Genomic DNA, 22,516 nt, shown 5'->3' with positions numbered 1-22,516 from the left:
AATCAATTAACCAATCACCCCATTAACCAATCAATCAACCCATTAACCAATCAATCAACCAATCACCCCATTAACCAATCAATCAACCAATCAACCCATTAACCAATCAATCAACCAATCAACCCATTAACCAATCAATCAACCCATTAACCAATCAATCAACCAATCAACCCATTAACCAATCAACCAATCAACCCATTAACCAATCAATCAACCAATCAACCCATTAACCAATCAATCACCATGATATACAACAAGAGAGTCTATTATACTGCACAGTATGATCAAAAGAGGAGTGCTTTCTCTGAGATCAGCCAGGTTAGCCTCCCACTAAGCGAGCAAGGACTTGGCCTCTACAGTAGACCACTGGCAGGGAGAGCTCCTGGTGAGTTACTGCCGGATGCTGAGGAGGGGAGTACATGTAGACTGCCTGACTGATGGAACATCCTAGGGCACGGATGCGAAAGATGAGTTGTTAGTCTCCTGTGAGCCCTTTGCAACTCTCCCAAGCATAAATTAATGTGATTCTCAGGCAGTAAACATCTTAAAGGAGTATGGATCTCGTCATGTTTAGCCACAGAGAGAATATGGTTTGTGAACGGGGACTCAAAGAAAGGGGGAAGGCGGCGGAGTGCTCTCAGTACTGTCTAATGCGTACTGAAATAGTTTTAAAATTTATTTTTAATTTCACCTTTATTTATCCAGGTAAGCTAGTTGAGAACAAGTTCTCATTATAACTGTGACCTGGACAAGATAAAGCATGGAATAAACAAGCATACAGTCAATAACACAATAGAAAAAAATAAAGTCTATATACAGTGTGTGCAAATGGCATGAGGAGGTAAGGCAATAAATAGGCCATAGTAGCAAAGTAATTACAATTTAGCAGATTCACACTGGAGTGATAGATGAGCAGATGATGGTGTGTAAGTAGTGATACTGGTGTTCAAAAGAGCAGCAAAGTAAATTAAAAACAATATGGGGATGAGGTAGATAGATTGGGTGGGCTATTTACAGATGGACTATGTACAGCTGCAGCGATCAGTTAGCTGCTCAGATAGCTGATGTTTAAAGTTAGTGAGGGAAATGTAAGTCTCCAGCTTCAGCGATTTTTGCAATTTGTTCCAGTCACTGGCAGCAGAGAACTGGAAGGAAAGGTGGCCAAAGGAGGTGTTGGCTTTGCTAATGCTAATGATCATGTTTTGCCTTCTTTTGTCATAATTACACACATCAAAAGTGTGTAAGACATTCATTATAATGCATCAGACTGATCATATTTTATCTTCCAATATGAATTAGCTCAGTTTTCATGATTCTTTCATGTTAGGCCTCCTAGAAAAAGTGTTCTCTCATCTTTGAGGCTTGAATAATGAAATAAGCTCACTCACTTGATTTTCAAAGACAATTCCTCACTGCTTTACACAATACACAATATAGGCAGCACTAGCTTTCCAGAAGTTACTGGAGGAGCCGTAGCTTTTTGCTGATGCCAATAGTGGTTGTGCATGTTGCAGAAGATCAACAGAGATGTTGGTGCATTTCAGTCACGTTGTGGAGCGGAACATGGAGATGCAGTCTTAATCCTGGTGTAAATTAGGCCCGCTGGGTGCCAGTGCCGCCAATAAGTCTTTAGCCCTCTCTCTTTGCATAACATGATCTCTTTGCATAGCAATTGATCGGCATCAAATAGGAAGTTGGTTATCTCACAACGGGTGATGATTCCACACATTACTCTATGCTTAGTAATATTTACAGATTCCATACATCAAGGTAACCTTTAAGTCTGGTTTAAAGACTGATCACATCTTTTATGTTGGAAGTTAAGGTACATTCCTCAGAAAACGAAGTCTGTTAACATTGTGGTTTTAACGGCCGATGCCATTTCACTGCTTTAGCTCCCTTGTGTTGGACTCTTATTCCTGCTCTCTCTCTTATTCAGGGTCACACAAAAAACTGTGTCAGTTTCAGTGAAGTCTTCCACAGTCTTCGGTTTCCAACGTGTGCTGAAGCTGCCCTGTAATTTCTGTCTTTTTCCAAAACGAGGGCCCTCAGGATTTTCCAACACTAAAGTAAGTTTCTTTGAGGTTATATCAAGTCAAGCTTCTCCTACCAGGTTCAAAAGACACCACCACTGAACCAAGCTGCCATACTCTCAACATTGGATGACAGTGAGAAGTAATGATCAAATAGGAATTTGACAAGCATAGTGCATTGTTTGGTGCTGCACAGACAGATGGACAGTCAGACACACACATAAACACACACACACACACAGCGGCTTTACATTATGATAATGCATGCATGAGTTTTGCATCGGAAGGCAATCACATGTGAGTATGATCCGTGCAACGGGGTTGAAGCTATTTGCATAAGATTCAATGTTCAACGTGATGACATTTTTACCTTATCCCTGATGCCCTGTCGGACGTTTTCTCTCTCCGATTCCATTTTTGCATATTTTGCCTTCCTCTCCTCCTCCTGTTGTCGAAGTGCCTCTTGTCTTTCCTCCTCCTTTTTCTCTGCATCAGGGTCCTTCTCAGCCTCTTCACCACCCAACATTTTCCCCATGTCTTTGGTGGCTCCTTTAGAGGTGGATGAAAGTGGGGGAAGAAACAACAGAGGAAACAAGAAGTGACCAGCTTGAACGTGAACCCAATAAAAAATAATCTCCTCTTCCTTTTGATGGGCTTTGTGTTGGTTTCTTTGGCCATGACTATCTCTGTCAGAGGCTGAGCCACGCACAAATGTTCCAACTGAACAGTGGGTCAAGACCCGAGAGGAAAGGGATTTTTTATGGTTTGGAGTTCTATGGTAGGATTTGGATGTGGCAGATTATAAGAAGATACAGTAATAGAAACACATCCTCGACCCCTGGCATGGCTTCTTAGATATGATAGACAACTGAATTTTATTATGGAGAAATAGCTCTTGGGTGATTCATTGGCTCACTTTTATTCAGTGAAAAGAGGCTGGACAGAGTTGCCAAAAACCAATTGAATAGGACTTCCCTCAGAGATGATTTGCTTATACAAGCTCTGCATTGACCACGCAGATGGACATTTTCATATGTCGACATATTGGGGAGGAAAAGAGAATGTGATGACAATAACTCGTTCAGAAATTATGAGACATATGCAGATGGTTATTATAAATGGAGAGGAGTTCATTAACATCTAGTGGTTTACTCCATGCAGAGTTTTGGCTGAAGTATTCGATAGTGGGGCCAGGCAGAGTCATATAGATCACATCTGGGCCGTGCACAAGTTTTCCCAACGTTAAAAAGAAAAAGTACCCATCATAATCCAGCAGTGTGCTTAGCCTACGAAACTAAATCTATTTTTGTTCCTTTCCAATGTCTCTGAGAAGGATGCTTGTGTATTTACCTAAAATCAAGACAACATCATACTTCAGCTAAACATTCCCATGAATAATGGATTAGAGAATGTCTACATAACTTTTAAACTTGTAAAAGCCCCCATCCTACATTTAGAGAGAGATTAAGCCCTGTATAGAGTCAGACTGCTGAGGGCTGCTCCAATATGCATTCCCCTCACAATGAGGTCTGACACAGAGCATGTCGATGAATGAGACATTGTGTATTCAGTCCGGAAGCTTCACCTCCTCTCCCCCAACAGCTGGAGGCATGCCAGTGCTCTCTCTCTCTCTCCCAGCTGCCCATGGATAGTCAGACTCCCTGACACACCACACCGCTCAGGCCCGACTCGCTGGAAATTGATTTTAATGAGTTCTGGGCCAACCTGATGGCGGATAGGGATGCGGTGGAGATGGCTCCACCACAGCCCATCCTTTATGAGCCTTTCCCGTCCAAAAGGCTTACTCTTTCAGCATTTGCCCCTCTGTCTTGATCCAATCTGTGCAAAGTTCCAACAAGCCAGGCTGCATCCAGCTCTCCAGAGGAGGAAGCCGAACACACGGCCATCTGGTCTCCACCCGAAATTGATGAGCGATTGCCCGCCATGACCTTGGGGGTCGCTGGCTACTCTCCACTTTGCATTCTGATACTGGCAAGTGGGAGTTAGGCAAAGCTGCAATACCTCGTCCTGACAAGAGGGCCGCTAATTAATTATCGCATTTCTGTTTGGTGTTACATTAGCGAGTTAGCATAGCAAACAAACGGCTAGGGCTAGGATATGTTGACATCTCACAAAGGGTCAGTCTTAAAAATCTTTTGGGATAGGGGGCAGCATTTTCACTTTTGGATGAATAGCGTGCCCAGAGTGAACTGCCTCCTACTCTGTCCCAGATGCTAATATATGCATATTATTATTAGTATTGGATAGAAAACACTCTGAAGTTTCTAAAACTGCTTGAATGATATCTGTGAGTATAACATAACTCATATGGCAGGTGAAAACCCAGGAAGTGGGACATCTGAGGTTTGTAGTTTTTCAAAGCTTGGCCTACCGAATACACATTGAGATATGGATAAAGTTGTACGTCCTATGGCTTCCACTAGATGTCAACGGTATTTAGAAACTTGAATGAGGATTCTACTATAAAGGAGGGGCTCATGAGACCTCTTTGAGTCAGTGGTCTGGCAGAGTGCCTTGGTCTCATGACGCGCGATCCCGACAGAGTTACCTCTCGTTCCAGTGCTTTTCTGAAGACAAAGGAATTCTCCGGTTGGAACATTATTGATGTTTTATGTTAAACACATCCTAAGATTGATTCCATACATCGTTTGACATGTTTCTAAAGGACTGTAACGGAAGTTTTTGAGTTTTTGTCTGGACGAAGTGCCTGCGCCTCATGAAGATGGATTACTAGGCTAAACACGCTAACAACAAGTGGCTATTTGGACATAAATTATAGAACTTTACGGAACAAATCAGTCATTTATTGTCGAACTGGAATTCCTGGGAGTGCCTTCTGATGAAGATCATCAAAGGTAAGTGAATATTTATGGTGTTGTTTCTAACTTTGTTGACTCCAAAATGGCGGACATTCCTCTGTCTGGTTTGGGTTCTGAGCGCCGTTCTCAGATTATGCTTTTTCCGTAAAAAAAATGGCATTAAGCGGTTGCATTAAGGAGAAGTATATCTTTAATTCTGTGAATAACACTTGCATCTTTTATCAATGTTTATTATGAGTATTTCTGCAAAATCACAGGATGTTTTGGAATCAACACATTACTGCACGTAAGGCGCCAATGTAAACTGAGATTTTTGGATATAAATATGCACATTATCGAACAAAACATACACGTATTGTGTAACATGATGTCCTATGAGTGTCATCTGATGAAGATCATCAAAGGTTAGTGATTCATTTGATCTATATTTCTGCTTTTTTTGACTCCTATCTTTGGCTGGAAAAATGTCTGTGTGTTTTTTCGACTTGGCTATGACCTAACATAATGTTGTGCTTTCGCTGTAAAGCATTTTTGAAATCGGACATGATGGGTAGATTAACAAGATGTTTATCTTTCATTAGCTGTATTGGACTTGTTAATGTGTGAAAGTTTATTTTTGAATTTCGCGCACTGCCTTTTCAGTGGAATGTTGTCGAGAGGGGTTCCGCTAGCGGAACGCCTGCCCTAGAAAGGTTAACAGTCTTAACAGTGGATGTCTTATAATGCGCCATTGAACACCCATGTTTACGATACGTAACACAAAGGGGTGAAATATAGGGGAATGGAATGAAGTTTCACTCCTTAGTATTGGAGACAACGTACAGTAGATTTGTATACGGTTTAAAATTGCACAATCCCCCTCCCCCACCTATAATATTGTAATCTTGTGCCACTTCCAGTTACAATGATGGTCTATCTTCCACTATATTAATTGTATTATGAGTGGGATGTGATGTTATATATTTTATTTTATTTTTTATTTCATCTTTATTTAACCTCTTGGAACTCCCCATACCGGATCCGGTATCAGGAATACAGACTCAAGCTCATTACCATAACGCAACGTTAACTATTCATGAAAATCGCAAATGAAATGAAATAAATATGCCATCTCGCAAGCTTAGCCTTTTGTAAACAAAACTGTCATCTCAGATTTTCAAAATATGCTTCTCAACCATAGGAAAACAATAATTTGTGTAACAGTAGCTAGCAAACAAAGGATTTAGCGTTAGCATTAGCGTTAGCATCCAGCACGCAACATTTCAACAAAAACATAAAAGCCTTCAAATAAAATCATTTACCTTTGAAGAACTTCTGATGTTTTCAATGAGGATACTCTCAGTTGGATAGCAGATGCTCAGTTTTTCCAAAAAGATTCTTTGTGTATTAGAAATAGCTCCGTTTTATACGTCACATTTGGCTACCAAAAAAAACCCGAAAATTCAGTCCTCAAAACGCGAACTTTTTTCCAAATTAACTCCATAATATCGACTGAAAACATGGCAAACGTTGTTTAGAATCAATCATCAAGGTGTTTTTCACATATCTCTTCATTGATACATCGTTCTTGGACACATGCTTTCTCCCCTGAATCAAATGGTAAAGTGGAAGCAGCTGGCAATTGCGCACCGAATTCGACGCAGGACACCAGGCGGACACTTGGAAAATGTAGTCTCTTATGGTCAATCTTCCAATGATATGCCTACAAATACGTCACAATGCTGCTAAGACCTTGGGCGAACGACAGAAAGTGTAGGCTCATTCCTTGCGCAATCACAGCCATATAAGGAGACAATGGAAAACAGAGCTTCAGAAATTCTGCTAATTCCTGGGTGATGCATCATCTTGGTTTCGCCTGTAGAATGAGTTCTGGGGTACTTACAGACAAAATCTTTGCAGATTCTGAAACTTCAGAGTGTTTTCTTTCCAAAACGGTCAAGAATATGCATAGTCGAGCATCTTTTCGTGACAAAATATCGCGCTTAAAACGGGAACGTTTTTTATCCAAAAATGAAATAGCGCCCCCAGAGATCCAAGAGGTTAACCAGGTAGGCCAGTTGAGAACAAGTTCTCATTTACAACCGCGACCTGGCCAAGATAAAGCATAGCAGTGCGACAGAAGCAACAACACAGAGTTACACATAAACAAACGTACAGTCAATAACACAACAAAAAAGAAAAATTGAAAAATCTATGTGCAGTGTGTGCAAATAATTACAATTTAGCATTAATACTGGAGTGATTGATGTGCAAGTAGAGATACTGGGGTGCAAGAGAGCAAGAGGGTGAATAAAAATATGGGGATGAGGTAGTCGGGTGTGCTATTTACAGATTGGTTATGTACAGGTACAGTGATAGGTAAGATACTCAGACAGCTGATGCTTAAAGTTAGAGAGGGAGATATAAGACTCCAGTATCTCTACTTGCACATCATCATGTGAGATATTGTGTCTTTAAATGTAGACCATGCGGAAGCTAGCTGAATACCAAGCTGAAAAAGACAATACAACTATTTAATGTACCTTTCTACAAAACCCTTGTAATGTCATTAATTTGCAGCTGTACAAAATTATTACTTTGGGAGAACACATGACAGGCAAGGCCGTGATAAGCTCTACTGAAGAGTAGACTCATTGCAGTGACTTTATTCTACAAAGGACAAAAAAGAATTGGAGAATTAAGGGGACATATTATTTTACACTAACTAATATTTTCACTCAAGGTCAGAATAAGCAAAAGTCTAAACAATTTCTTGAATGTCTCTACAAGGTACAGTAGGAGCCACTGTCAGTAGTTTCCCTCTAGTGTGCGTGGAACCAATCATTTGAGTGAACTCTCTCCATGGTTGCCAGTAGCCTGGGGAGATGTTTCCAACTCGCACACACAGTATTTTCTACTGACTGTTTGAGGCCTGTCTGCCTCAAAATAAATACGCATGCCAATGTTTCACACAGCAACAAGTTCTCAGTCAAATTTCACTCTAAATACATTATTTTGTCATGGTATTCTCATATCTGTGTGTGCAATGCTGTAATTCGAATTTATTTCACACATGATGGCCCTTTCCTGGCCTATGGCTGTGGTAATAAACCAGAAAAATGGAAAAAACATGATTTCTCAGCCCTGCCTGCCTCTATATTATTGATGATCTGCACGTGAGCACTTCTCCTTTGTGAAATCCTGTGTGCTTCATTATCTGTATTTAATTAACTACATTTTCTCCTAGCAATGCTGCATGCTCTGTTCCTCTTCTCCCATCACACCCTGTACGCTTAATCTCCGCACCCGAGGCTAATTAGCTCATCTGTTTGTGACAAAGTTGCAGCGGAGCAGCATGAGACAGCCACCATCCCTTTAGTCTTAGTGGTGACATCCCCTACCAGCTGTGCAGCCTAAGCGCTAACGGAAATGGTCTGGTTGCTGAGGCCTTTCGGGCGCATTCACTGAGAGGATTCTCTGTGTAGAAGCTAGCTAACAGGCGCTAACAGGCGCTAACTCAACAGAGCTTGAAAGGGTCTCCTCAGCTCAGTTTGGGCCCGAGGGCCACTGTCAGAGGAGAAGAGGGTGAGTGGGCATCGTAGCACAAAGAGTTGAAATTGAAAGGGATCAAGAGAATTTGAAGTTGAGGAAGGGCAAGGTCACATGTTGGCTTAAAATGTGCCATGTTACGTATAGGCATGCAGTGGACTTGGTGGAGAGTGAGAGAGTGAGAGGAAGAGGGGAGCAAATAGTACACTTGACAGGGTGTGTGTGTGCGTGCGTGTGTGTGCGTGTGTGTACACAATAGGTGTCTTGTCCTTGTGTGTGTTGGGGGGTGTTTGGAGGTGGCTCCGTGTGGGTGTTACCGGCAGAGAACAAAATGTACCATAGTTGACAGTATGTGTGTGACACTCTATGTGTGTGTGTGTGTGTGTGTGTGCCTGTGTATGTGTGTGTGTGTGTGCCTGTGTGTGTGCGTGTGTGTGTGCGCGCGTGTGTGTGCGTGTGTGTACACAGTACGTGTTGTATCCCTGTGTGTGTTGGGGGGTGTTTGGAGGTGGCTCCGTGTGGGTGTTACCGGCAGAGAACAAAATGTACCGTAGTTGACAGTGTGTGTGACTCTCTATGTGTGTGTGTGTGTGTGTGTGTGTATGTGTGTGTGTGTGTGTGTGTGTGTGTGTGTGTGTGTGTGTGTGTGTGTGTGTGTGTGTGTGTGTTTGTGTGTGTGTGTGCGTGTGTGTGTGTGTGTGTGTGCCTGTGTATGTGCGTGTGTGTGGGCCTGTGTATGTGCGTGTGTGTGTGCCTGTGTATGTGCGTGTGCGTGTGCATGCGTTCACAGTAGGTGTCTTGTCCTTGTATGTGTGTGTGGGTGTTTGGAGGTGGCGCCGTGTGGGTGTTACCGGCAGAGAACAAAATGTACTTAGAGTTGACAGTATGTGTGTGACTCTATGTGTGTGTGTGTGTGTGTGTGTGTGTGTGTGTGTGTGTGTGTGTGTGTGTGTGTGTGTGTGTGTGTGTAAGAAGGTCGCTGTGCCCTGTTGAAGGACTGTGGGGGGGGGCGAAAGTAGCCCCTGCGGAACCCAAACACGTGGCGTTAGCGGGGAGCAGAGGCACCAGCTCAAGGACTGTGTTCCTTCTCCTCCATCTGTCATCCATCACACCTGTCCCAGGGCTACAGGCCAGCCCTCTCTTGCACCGTTAACTTCTACTCCCAGGACAGACACCACCTTGAATTGGCTCTGAAAGATTGAGCCTCTTTTAATTGTGATAGGTCAATAGCATGGTGGGATGGGGTGTGGAGTCAAGTAAAAAAAAAGGTGATACGCACATTCAAAATGTTCACAGGTGGTGCTAGGTGATTTAGCAATGTATCAGAAAAATAGGAATCATGCAGTCTTGCTACTTCCAGAATGTTGTTCATAGTTACATTGTTATATTGTGACAGTAAGGCTCTTCAACAGAACATCAAATTTTGGGTGGAGTAATACTGTGTGGTTCCTTCAAAACTACCTCTGAAGCAGGGTCAAGTGGTAGGATATTGTAAGAGCAATTGCCTTTGTAGAGCTAGTCACATAGCAGACACCAACCTGAAGCACGCACCAGTTTGTTGCCAAGAAATAGCTTGGTTGGTTCAATAAAATTTAAAAAAACACACCAACCACTGAGAGAGGTAGATCAATTTTCCATTTTAGATTTTATAAAGCAATCTATTGGTCCTCCCCAGCCAGCCTCCCAACACATCCCCCATTTCCCACCCATGATGCAGCTCCCAAAACCATAACAGCGTGCAAGGTATAACTGATGGTCTTTTCTGGAATTATATATCTATCGGTGGTGGATGAAAGTGGGAAAAACGACCATATAAAAGGGCCCCAATGGCTGAGGGATTTGGCCTGCAGACAGGTCGGTAATGAGACTTGGGGTTTTTATGTGTTGGCGAGCGGGATGGGTTGGAATGGGAAGGGGGAGGTACAGTGGACCCACAGCCATCATATCTAAGGTAAATCTCCCAGGGAAGATGGAGAACGAAGACAGAAGGTTCATCATTGCTGCGTTGTATCACCCATTCTCCGCCACAGACTCTCAGCATGGAAATGAGCTAGCAAGACCCAACGCATGTATCACCATGCAGTTCACACCAACAACCCGGCGCCCCATTTATCTACAGAGGACGCAGGTCACCCACGGCCCATTGTTTACCACAACCAAGATCTACATTTGCATTAAGGAGGAATTCACCCACTATAAGGGACTAAATGTAGTATTGTCAAGGGAGCAGAGAGACAGAATCATAAGCTTCACAATGATGATGTCTGCACAATGTCATTTGAACAGCTGTGTTCTCTTTACGCCATAATCATAGGAGGAGCAGGCGTATCACTATCTGCCTTTAAATAGAGTTTAGGGCTGATTGATTTTCTCTGCTTCCTCAGATAAGCACTGTCTTTAGCGGAGCGTGCTGTAACAACCATGGGCCTAGGGTGGTTCACTTGGTTGTCTGCCAGAGATCATAGAAGGCCATTGCAGACCTTCATAAGTGATTACGCTCGTATCACTGGGTAAAAAGTCACGGACGGCAGCGAAGCGGAGAACACCAACCCACTGACACTGAGGATACCGAGGACCCACTTCACAGGATATGAGATAAAAACCACTGCCATGCTGGGGGAAACGCTAAAGGTTGTGACTTTTACAAGCTTTCTGCTTAACAAGACCCTTCAGTTCTTAGGAGATGCAGAAAGAGGAGGTGGTTCGGCCAAGCTGAATGAGACAGTGTGACAGACTGGAACTGTGCAGCTGAAGGGCACGACTGTACCCTTTAGCCAAAAGGTTTCTAAACTCAAATGGGGCATAAAGTAGCCCTCTATGGAGAACAGCAGTATAGTGCAGAGTGGAGTGTACAATAACCAAATGTATTACTATCTATTACCAGTGTGTATTAACATAGTTTTCTCCTGTGCATTTATTCTAAAGAGAAATCTAGCTCATTAGTCCATTGCACCAGGGTTGTTAAAGGGCCCAGCTGTATGCTGTAGTTGACTACTCAGGACTACTCTGTATGCTCCTCCTGATCCAGAGAAAGCAAACACAGCTAGAACAATTCAACCTTGGGGGATGCCATTTTGCTGGGGTGCAAGGGCTAAGATTAATACCATTTGCTAGATTCAGCCCAGATATGACGAATGGCAGTTAAGTGCTGTAACTGCCTTTCAACATATCTGAGCTGAATCTAGCAAATGGTGCCCTTGCACCCCAGCAAAATGGCATCCCCCAAGGTTGAATTGTTGTGCCGCTACTTTTTGCACCTTTAATTCCCTAGCCACCTCAGCTCATTTCTGTGCTTTTGATACTGAGCTGTTCGTCACCATTCTCAGCATCCTCCGCGTGCCCCTGTCTTTTTGATAACTAGCTCAACCTGAACTTATGTAGAAGAATGAATAGAAAAGTTCTGAATAAGTTGCCAACGTTGTTTTGAGGACTGATCCCCCTATAATGGAGGAGGTCAAATAAGGGTAACTGTCATTAGATCTAACTCACCATTAGCATATTGTGTGCAATTTCCCCCCAATTCGGGAATCAAGATGGCAATTAGAACACCTATTCAGATGGGTTCATCTGGATGTAGGTAGTTATGGACGCCCACACCCAACAATTTATGCATTAGCTGATTCCGAGGGTCATGCAGCTAACTTACAAATTATTTAGGACCTCATTTTAAATTGCTTGACCAAGTGTTGTTGTATGGTCCTATTACCTTGTTTTGCCAGGTGTGATTGTGAAAAGCAAGTAGGTTGATGTCTCCACAGTCATTTTTGACACAACTCATACTTCTCAAAACCTCCATATAATTGCATCTGAAACATGAATAGATTGTAATGTAACGCAATGGGAAATAGGCTTCCAAATGAAAATGACAGGTAATCAAATCCATACGAACAAAATTACAAATGAAAATTGGGTGATAGAAAATGCATTTTAAAGATATACATAAGGAATATAGATTCACCGCTGCGTCTAGGGCTATAACCTCATACCACTCATTGGCAGAACTTGCACCTCACCAGCACATATGCTATTACCTCACACCTCACAAATAGACACCTCCCAATAGGCACCTGTGAAACACATTTCACAACTCTACGTGCTTTGTGATTACCAACTCCACATGTACTTTGGTGTCATCCTCTTAATCATCGCATAACTTTGATTAACTGGCATGAAGGTTTTAGGTTTCATACTTCGAATAGGTTTCTATTATACCTATTTGAGTTGTTATTATTTGTACTTGGCAACCCAGAGCTGAGGTCTGTCGCCCTCCCTTGCATCTTCTTGTAATGTTTTTTTTGTTTTATCTATGTGAGTGGAGACAGTGACGTTGCTCCCAGTCCAGCTCAGCTCTCCATTAAATCTATTTGCACAACCATTTAATTCCTTCGACAACTGACGCAAGCTACAATTGCAATAGCCTCTGAGGTAGCTTTCCTCTCTCAATATTTTCAAAGCCATCGCTAAACTACTTAGGTGGATGGTTCCGGCTCTACGTTAAAACCATTCTTCTCTGTTTGAAAGGAATTCACACGTGAAGCTGAAATGTGAGCAAGATATACAGTAGGTATATTTCACTTGCAATCCACAATCCAACCGTAAATCCACAATGGTGTCAGGTAAGAGGTCAAATCAAAGAATTCCTAGAATCTAGAGCCTGTGGATTAGCATAAATTGTCCTCTCAGTTGGGATCACTAGCTTGCATCTAGAAACCGGTTGTTAGGAACTAGGTTGGTGTTCACTTTTTACTGCAGTGGGCTAAATCAGGGTCACACAGAGTGATTCTTGGTAATCTTAAACAAATCTACTTTGAAACAAAAGTATACACCTCACACACATGGTTATGGGCTTTAAAAGAAGAACCATGTGAGATATAGTTTTCAATTTTGAGTTTGAGTTTGCATCACAGAAGACTGAAATACAACAAAACCGTTTCAGATATAAACATCGGATTTTCGGTGTTTTTTATTTATTTATTAATTATGATTGTAAAAAATATCAATGACATTCCACCCATAAGGCCACTAGAGGGCGATTTGGTCATTTGGCTGCAGGAAAGGGGGTCACATTTTAAAACATAAGGAATTTGTGAGTGAGGTAATTGATATCTATTTGGGTCTCTATTTCACGTTAGGTTGAATTTCACTTAATGAGAAGCTACTGGGTGTAAAGGTGGAGATGCGAGACCAATGTAGGCCTACAAGCATCTCGGTGACCAAGACAACAAATAGCATCACCCTGTAAAACATCTGAATCTCAAACCCATTGCCCACACAATATGTAAAGCGAATGTACCCTGTAAAGAAATGTAAAGATGTGCTTTAAAATATCTCAGTTTGTTGGATCATGTTGCTTACAACACGACCAGGGTTGTGTGTTTGATTCCTGCATAAGCAACATACAACTTTTGAATATGTGTTTACTGTAAATCACTTGGGATGAAAACCTGTGATAAATGACTGTATTATTGTGGGCATATTACACATTAGAAAATTAGGCCTGGCCTCCAAAGCTGCCATCACCTTGGGCCTTACCCTAAGTTCTCTGCTTCATTAGGATGGCTCTCTAAGACTTTGGTATTTACAGAATTTTCACTCTAATTCATGCACATTTAATCGCAACTCTTAAGGCTCCAGTCCCTTCCCCCTTTCCCCAGTCCCTTCCTAGTGGCTTTGCCTTCAGCTCCCGTCTCACTTCCTGGCTTCATGCTAATGTCAGATGGTATGATTCAACCCTCGCCTCTTATCCTTGTGCTTCCGTGACTTTGGAAAATTCATTCCATGAATTAGTCCATTGAATCCAAAGCTCCCTTCTGTGCATAATCACGTCTCCTCATCCTCTACGCGACTCCTGAGAAACACTCTGATTTCTAAGATAACTAACACCATTATTCAAACATGAGATCACTTTAACCTCACCGTCATCCATGGGCTGAATTTGCATAGCTTTGGCCATGCGTGGGATATATGAAAATCCAATTCATGCCAATCCTTTTCACAGCATGTTGCCTGTGTGTGAGCACTGAACTCGGAAGATTGTTGCATCTATGCATTCGGAGCATGTGCCACTAGAATCCACACAGTTTGATTATATTGGTTTTCTTCATTTTATGTGCTCTTTTCTTGGGCTCTTGGGTGTTTATGTAGCATATGGGGATGTGTGAAACTTACTGTTCAGCCTGAAGTGTCACACTTGCACTAGCAAATAGTAAGCTTCTCGCGTGGCGCCAACTGGTGAGATGCTTCAGAAGGGCAGTCATGTGCACTAGCAAGGCAGAAGTCCAGAGTTTGCGCCGTGTACGGTCCCGAATTGAGAGGAAGCGGTAGTCGCTACGCAAGCAGCGTGAAGTTTTTTTACATTTACAGTCATATAGAACATATCGGCTATGTTTAATGTCCACTTGGGTAAACTAACCCTAAATTCACCTCCTGTATCTTCCTGCATGCTTTTTCTTAACCACTAATGCTTGCTGACGCAAATGGCAAATAATGACTTGAAAAGGGAAATGCCTTTTCGAGGACATTCATCGAGCAGCGTCTGATTGTTATGGAGATCAAACCCATAAAGCCATTTGCGATTCATTTCATGGATGATGGAACACTTCAAGAGGTAACGTTTGTGACAAGTTCATGTATTCTGAAAGCACAATGACAGTTAGTAATAGAACTGAATTGATTAATTTCGCTTAGCCCTTAAAAATAATTACCGTCCTTCCTGTTCTCCTCATTCTCTCCCGCAAAGCCAACAAACCCTATTGTAATGATGAAACACGGTATTATAAAACATCTCCTCTCTCACAAGGGTCGATGGCCCATTGAATTATGGAGAACTTTGTCACATGATGCTGATTTCAGCCGCTCTACATTAAACGTCACGTGAAATATTTCTGAATGCCTGATCAAAAATGCCTGATAACAGTGTTATTCACCAGACAGTCGAAACTCCGGAGGAGGCTAGTGTTTTTTTCCCCCAAAGGTCCTGAAAAAAATACAGAAAATGATGATTACCAAACATCATGCATTTATCTTAAGTCAGTGTCAGTATAACCTGTGCTCTGCCATTCTTTAAAACCAGGGCTGATGTTTGAGTGCCATCAGGCATTTCCTACGCATGCACAGCAGTGACCAGACAGACTGCTGCTCTGAGTTCAGAGTTTTATTGTGTGTCTCGCTGGAAGCGAGCAAGTGAGCTGAGAATTGAGGTCACTGTCGGCTTCTGTAGCAGGGTTCCGTAACTGGGAGGACCTTGCGCTCTAAATATCAAGCACGAGCTGGTAAAGGGGATCGGCCGAGGAGGAGACCGGAGAGAGGAAGCAGAGTGACCTTTGCCTTCCGACTAACACCAGGTGCAGCATAAGAATCATCAATCAGCATATCAATCTCCGTGATTGGCTCCCGAGTGGCGCAGCAGTCTAAGGTACTGCATCTAGAGGCATCACTACAGACACCCTGGTTCAAATCCAGGCTGTATCACAATTGGGAGTCCCACACTGTCACCGTGAGTCCCATAAGGAGGCGCGCAATTGGCCCAACATCGTCTGGGTTTGGCCAGTGTAGGCCGTCATTGTAAATACGAATTTGTTCTTAACTGACTTACCTAGTTAAATTAAGAAAAAAAATATTATTCCAGCTCCCCAAGCCAGGCTATGAATGGTTTCTTATGGGAGACAGTCAAGGCTGGGGCAGTTCAAATGATGCAGGTATAAATAGCCACAGTACAAAGAGATCTATTATTGAAGCTTGTAGTTAGATTAATTTTGCACGCCCAATTTTTCAGTTTTTGATTTGTTAAAAAAGTTTGAAATATCCAATAAATGTCGTTCCACTTCATGATTGTGTCCCACTTGTTGTTGATTCTTCACAAAAAAATACAGTTTTATATCTTTATGTTTGAAGCCTGAAATGTGGCAAAAGGTCGCAAAGTTCAAGGGGGCCGAATACTTTCGCAAGGCTCTGTATTTAATACATTTTAGAATAAGGCTGTAAACTAACAAAATGTGCAAAAAGTCAAGGGGTCTGAATACTTTCCAAAGGCACTGTAAATGCCTTTCAAATGTTTTATTATGAACCCTTAAAATAAAGTGTTTCCCTAAATGTACTCTCAGAAATCCTCAACATGAGAAAGTGGGAGGATATGACAATACTAGAAAAGATGACAAATCTCTCCTTGTCCCCTTGTAGACCATTAGAAGGGATTGCTCAGTCCCCCTCGAGGACTGGCCTCAGGGCTAGAATGAGCATCAGGTGTTGCAATCACTCACACGCAGTGTACTCATCATCAAGACTCACCACCCCGGTCAACTCCCTACCGCTTCCCTCTGCTCTCCAAGACCGTGCATGTTAGTGCCAGCGATCACTCAGGAATTCGGGTGAGTTTGATAGCCTCATCGTGCCTTCTCGAAGGCGGCGGTGGCAGCGACGTCTGTGACTCAGTGAGTCATGATACAGGAGAGACGCGCAACCCGTCATCCTGAGAATTCATAGCCCAACATTGCCCCAGTCCATAATATGAATAATTACTGTAATGCATCTGACTGGAGTTTCTTGCTCGGAAAATTAGCCTTTTATCCTTTTGGATTGAATGGCAGTTCGTGTTGACCCTTGGAGGTTTTTTGTGTCATGTCTAAAGGAGAGGAGTGTGAACTGGAATGTTGTGAGTTTTATCTGGTGTCAAAGCTTCTTAGACGCTCAGCTCGCTGGTGATAAAATGCCTAGATGAACACCAGAAGGGCTATCTGACCCCAGGCTGTAGAGACAAGACTCCACCAACCGGCTGGTGTTGTGTACCCAGACAAATCACGGATGAGTTCATCTATTAGCCTACAGGACTGTACATTCATGTTGTTTCTTTTACCCTCTGCTAGAAATGCACTGGTTCAATCCATGATTAAGGATGCAAATGTTATTGGGTCATTGGGTGATCTGGAATCTGCTGCATTTGAGTGATATGCTACGATTCTATTCGACTTCAGAAGGCTATAGTTTCATCTCTTTCCACTTCCTTCAACACATAACACTCCAGGTGCTGTTTTTGTCCCCTCATCACTGAATAAACCTTCCTCGCGTCACATCCTCTCTGTTTGCAACCCAATTGAAGCCTTAAGTAATTAGCAGCTTTAAGATTAGCATGCCATCACCGCTGTTTTCCAAATTAGTCCTGTTCTCACCCCGACACCTGCCTTTCACTTCTATTCATTAATGCCTTTGAGCAAAAAGCACAATGGAGAACCTGGGCCAGCTTGACCAAGAAAAACCACACAACTACAGAATGTAGCTAGCTTGTCATAGTTTTTTTCTTATAAAATATGTATTGTTCTATTAATGATTTATCTTGTGTTATTTTCATTGCATCTAATGGCATTTTAGCATTTTTCAACAACAACAAAAATGTCCTGTATTGTTTTGTATTTTTCATTTTGAAACTCATGGCTGCTTTTGAAGGATTCATCTCGTTTTGCTGTGGCTATAATTGCATCATTTATCATTTGGAGAACAAATATATTGACCCTGACTTGGATGTTTAAGGAAAGCCATTACCTCAACAGTATGATGGACTGAGTGGAAAAACAAGACAAATTACACAAATTACACAACATTTTATTAATGGGATGTCCAATGTTGGCGTGATTGAAAACGGCTCGTAGTTGACGTTGATATGAAGTACTTGACGTTGATATTTTGACACACTCGCCTTGAGCCAACTCTACTGTTAATTAATCATTCATTTCCAACACCTTTCAGCTAGGTAGCTTGTGTAGTAAGATAGTGATAAACTCACACACCAGGTGCTAATGTTAAAATAAGGAAGGAGCTAAGGGGTGAGCAAGATAGCTTCAGACATTTTGTGAGAGCCATTAATCTTTCTCGAACAGACATTCTTCATTTGGGGCCCTATTTGGAGTCATTACATTGTTATGTCTGCATTAGTGGTTAATGGATAACCTCAATGGAACCTTGTGATTCTAGCTGACCCTATATTTCATGCCTTGACTTGAGAATCCCTTCAAACTAGAATTACTGTTCTTGAAAACGAATCTATGTACTGTGGCACTTCAAATAGGTCACGGTAATAGTCAGAGTATTGAAAATCTATATTGAAATTGGACTTGGCTCTACATTTATGTGCTAGCAATCATGAGTTCACTGCTACACCATAATGTTGACCTGGAATACATTATTTTTCCTCTAGCCATTGCTCGACCACTTTCAGAGTATAAAAGGCATAAACTGTAGCCAATAAAGTTAGTCCTGCTTTGTCGTTACATCTTCCAGTCTGTCCATAGGGGCTGCAGGCTGCACATTCAGAAGACCAGAACCCTAACCCAAATTCATCAATACCTTATCTTATCCAAAACCCACAAAGGCCTTTCATTCAGCTCATTTGGCCTATAGGGCCAATACTCTTTGTACTGGGTATGGATTGGAGAGATACCACAGTGCTGTTGTCCTCCGGGACAAAGCCTGGCATTGATTGCCTCTCCTGTAAATTCCCTCTCCAGATGATCCCTGTGTCCCGATACAAAAGCCAAAGACGTTCCATTCTCAAAGACATAGGGCCCATAAGGTGATATTAATTTGACAAGTTCATCCCACCAGGGATTCAATGTATGAGCGTGACATTCAGCCAGGTCACGCTAACAATAAACATTATTGTCTGTCAGGTGGGAGTGCTGAGGCACAGGTTGTGCATTGCCCTGTGTTAGACTCTTGGAGACTACCTTTCTGCCAAGGACTGGTCTCCCTTCACATCTAGAATGGATCAAGCACCGTTAGAAAAAGTGGTTCCAAAAGGGTTCTTTGGCTGTCCCCGTAGGAGAACACTTTTTGGTTCCAGGTAGACCTCTTTTGGGTTCCATGTAGAACCCTCTGTGTAAAGGGTTCTACTTGGAATCCTATCGGGTCCTTCAAAGGGTTGTCCTATGGGAACAGCGAGATAACCCCTTTTTAGGTTCTAGATAGCACCTTTTTTTCTAAGAGTGTGTCTCTCTGTACGTCAGCACAGAGCATCTCTGTGTGCACCGCTGTCTGCCATCCCCTCTACCATGTCCCACAGATACATTTGACAAAGGCCTGTGATCAATCGGACAAGAACGCCGTCTTTGATTTGGCTTGATGTGGCTCATGTGGCAAAACACTCTCATTCAACTTGTGCTCTCTCCTTCCCTTTCATGTGAGTGTTCAGTTTATTCATCCTCTACCGATTCGTGTCAGTCACAAGTAGGTCCACTTATAACCTGTCAACAACTTGCGGCTGCAATTTCAATCCAATTGATGAAGTGATCTGATTTGTTATTTTTATCTCCAGTCTGTGCTAAAACAGATCTAATTTTGGACTGTTCCGTGACTCATTGCCAGGATGTAAGGGGCCAATTCCATCGACTTTCCATCCCAAGTCACTGACACAATTAACCATCCCCAAATTGAAGCAAGGGTAGCATTTGCCTTGCAATTCACGTCCGCTAACTAATTATTGTTCCTTTGTGTCCGGTGGCGAATATTTTACAGATGTAGGACCTTAATTTCTGCCAGTTTGCTACAGCAGGAAAATAATCTTGCAGCAACATGAAATGTGAATTATCATCTGGATTATGATTAATGGACATTTTTACAAGGGTTGATACATTTTTTTCATTAGGGTAAATCAAGTCTGAAATTTCATTGTGGAAATTACAAACATTAGAAGCTTTAAAATACAATACAAATTCACAGAAACAAAAGAGTGATCAAATTAAGACTCTACATCTGTATTTTGAGGAGTATCTCCCTTTGTAAAGGCACAGACTCTTCCAGAGAGTGTTTACACCTTCTCATGCTGCAGGGTTTCCTAGTCAACCTATTTGTTTTTCACAAGCTATACAGTGAGTGTTAAGCTGAGAACATTGTCTTCAAAAGCATCTAATTTTCTTTGGCCTCAAGCCAGTACATCAAAAGATGACACCGTAGAGCCCTTTCCCTTCATTTGCATTAGAGAGGGATTTGCTGAACTATTTTCAGAAGTGAAAGCAACAACAACAGCAGAAGATACCCTTTGAGCCTTGAAAACGAACCGATCGGCGTCACAACCTACTGGGTACACCAAGTCATTTCAACGTGGAGAATTGGGTAGTATTTGGTCGATACGCTGATCAATGAGATTCCAACCAATTTTCGCCCACTCAAAAAGACAGCCAAAAATATGTTGAATTATCACTATGCTTTCAACCATCTAAAAGCATAACAACGTTCAACAGGGAATACAACGTCAGATATTTTGTTTATCAATACAACAACTCAATGTGTTATCACTGTGCTTCATCTAATAGCAGAACCAAATGACCTGGATTGCAGTTGAGATTATATTAAAGTTCATGGTGCATGTGATCAATGGCGTTTGAGATCCTGTGCAGATTATTACAGCAATTGGGAAGATTTCCACAGTCCTGCAAACCTGAACATGCATGCTTTCTATTATTACATAAGAAGGCATTTATTGTTACAGTAACCTCAAAATGTGGCCATGGATGTGTTACTCGTTTTAAGGTTGAATAAATACTGTTACATTGTCTTACAAAAGTAATATTGAATTGTGTTTGGTTAACAACGCAAACAAATTGTCACGACTTCCGCCGAAGTTGGTCCCTCTCCTTGTTCGGGCGGCGTTCGGCGGTCGGCGTCGCCGGCCTTCTAGCCATCACCGATCCACCTTTCATTTTGTCTCGTCTTCCCACACACCTGCTTCCAATTCCATAATTACATGTTGTGTTTTTAACCCTCTGTTTCCCCCATGTCCTTGTCCGGAATTGTTTATTGTAAGTGTATGTGCACGTTATGTCTGGCGTGCGAAGGGGTTTGTCCCATTGTATATATTGTTTTTGCTCACAGTGATTCTTATTATTAAACTGCGCCGTTGTAACACAGTCTTTGCTCTCCTGCGCCTGACTTCTCTGCCGCCAGTATGCACTCCTTAAACAAATATCAAAATGTAAATGTCAAAATCTCTACTGCTTGGATAGTTACAGTGATTTCAGAAAGTATTCACACCAATTTACTTATTCCACATTTTGTTGAGTGACAGCCTGAAATCTAAATGGGTTAAATAGTCATTTTTTCTCACCCATCTACACACAATACCCCATAATGGCAAAGTAAAAACATGTTTTTAGAAATGTTTACAAATGTATTAGAAATTAAATACAGAAATATCTCATTTGCATACTGTAAGTATTCACATCCCTGAATCAATTCTTCATAGAAGCATCTTTGGCATTGATTACAGCTGTGAATCTTTCTGGGTACGTCTCTAAGAGCTTTCCACACGTGGATTGTGCAATATTTGCCCATTGTTATTTTAAAAATTCTCCAAGCTCTGTCAAATTGGTTTTCTCATTGCTAGAGAACCATTTTCAGGTTTTGCCATAGATTTAAAAGTCAAAACTGTAATTCGGCCACTCAGGAACATTCACTGTCTTCTTGATAAGCATCTCCAGTGTAGATTTGGCCTTGTGTTTTAGGATATTGTCCTGCTAAAATGTGAATTAATCTCCCAGTGTTAGGTGAAAAGAAGTATGAACTAGGTGTTCCTAAAGGATTTTGCCTGTGATTAGTTCTATTCCGTTTATTTTTTATCCTGAAAACTCCCCAGTCCTTAACAAATACAAGCATACCCATAACATGATGCAGCCACCACTATGCTTGAAAATATGAAGAGTGGTACAGTACTCAGTAATGTGTTGTATTGGATTTTCCCAAAACATAACACTTTGTATTCAGGACAAGAAGTGAATTGCAGTATTACTTTAGTGCCTTGTTGCAAACAGGATGCATGTTTCGGAATATTTGTATTCTGTACAGGCTTCATTCTTTTCACTCTGTCAATTAGGTCAGTATTGTGGAGTAACTACAATGTTGTCGATCCATCCTCAGTTTTCTCCTATCACAGCCATTAACTGTTTTAAAGTCACCATTGACCTCATATTGAAATCCTTGAGCGGTTTCCTTCCTCTCCGGCAACTGAGTTAGGAAGGACATCTGTATCTTTGTAGTGACCAATAGGTAAACTTCTTTGCAATGCATTGGAAAACCTCCTTGGTCTCTGTGTTTGAAATTCACTGCTCGACCGAGGGACCTTACAGATAATGT

General features: G+C 41.9%; 1 protein-coding gene across 1 annotated transcript in view; it reads right to left on the bottom strand.

Moving 5' to 3' along the window:
• The window catches only part of LOC139391110 (complexin-1-like), a 39,206-nt gene that overhangs the window by 4,550 nt on the left and 12,140 nt on the right, over positions 1 to 22,516 (bottom strand). The window contains exon 3 of the mRNA XM_071138637.1: positions 2,404 to 2,582. Coding sequence (XP_070994738.1) covers positions 2,404 to 2,582 — 179 coding nt within the window. The remainder of the gene's footprint in view (positions 1 to 2,403; positions 2,583 to 22,516) is intronic.

This window comes from Oncorhynchus clarkii, chromosome 31 (genome assembly GCF_045791955.1).
Source record: "Oncorhynchus clarkii lewisi isolate Uvic-CL-2024 chromosome 31, UVic_Ocla_1.0, whole genome shotgun sequence".
Lineage (NCBI taxonomy): Eukaryota > Metazoa > Chordata > Actinopteri > Salmoniformes > Salmonidae > Oncorhynchus > Oncorhynchus clarkii.
Note: the sequence above shows the minus strand (reverse complement) of the source record. Positions and strands in the feature narration are given on the sequence as shown.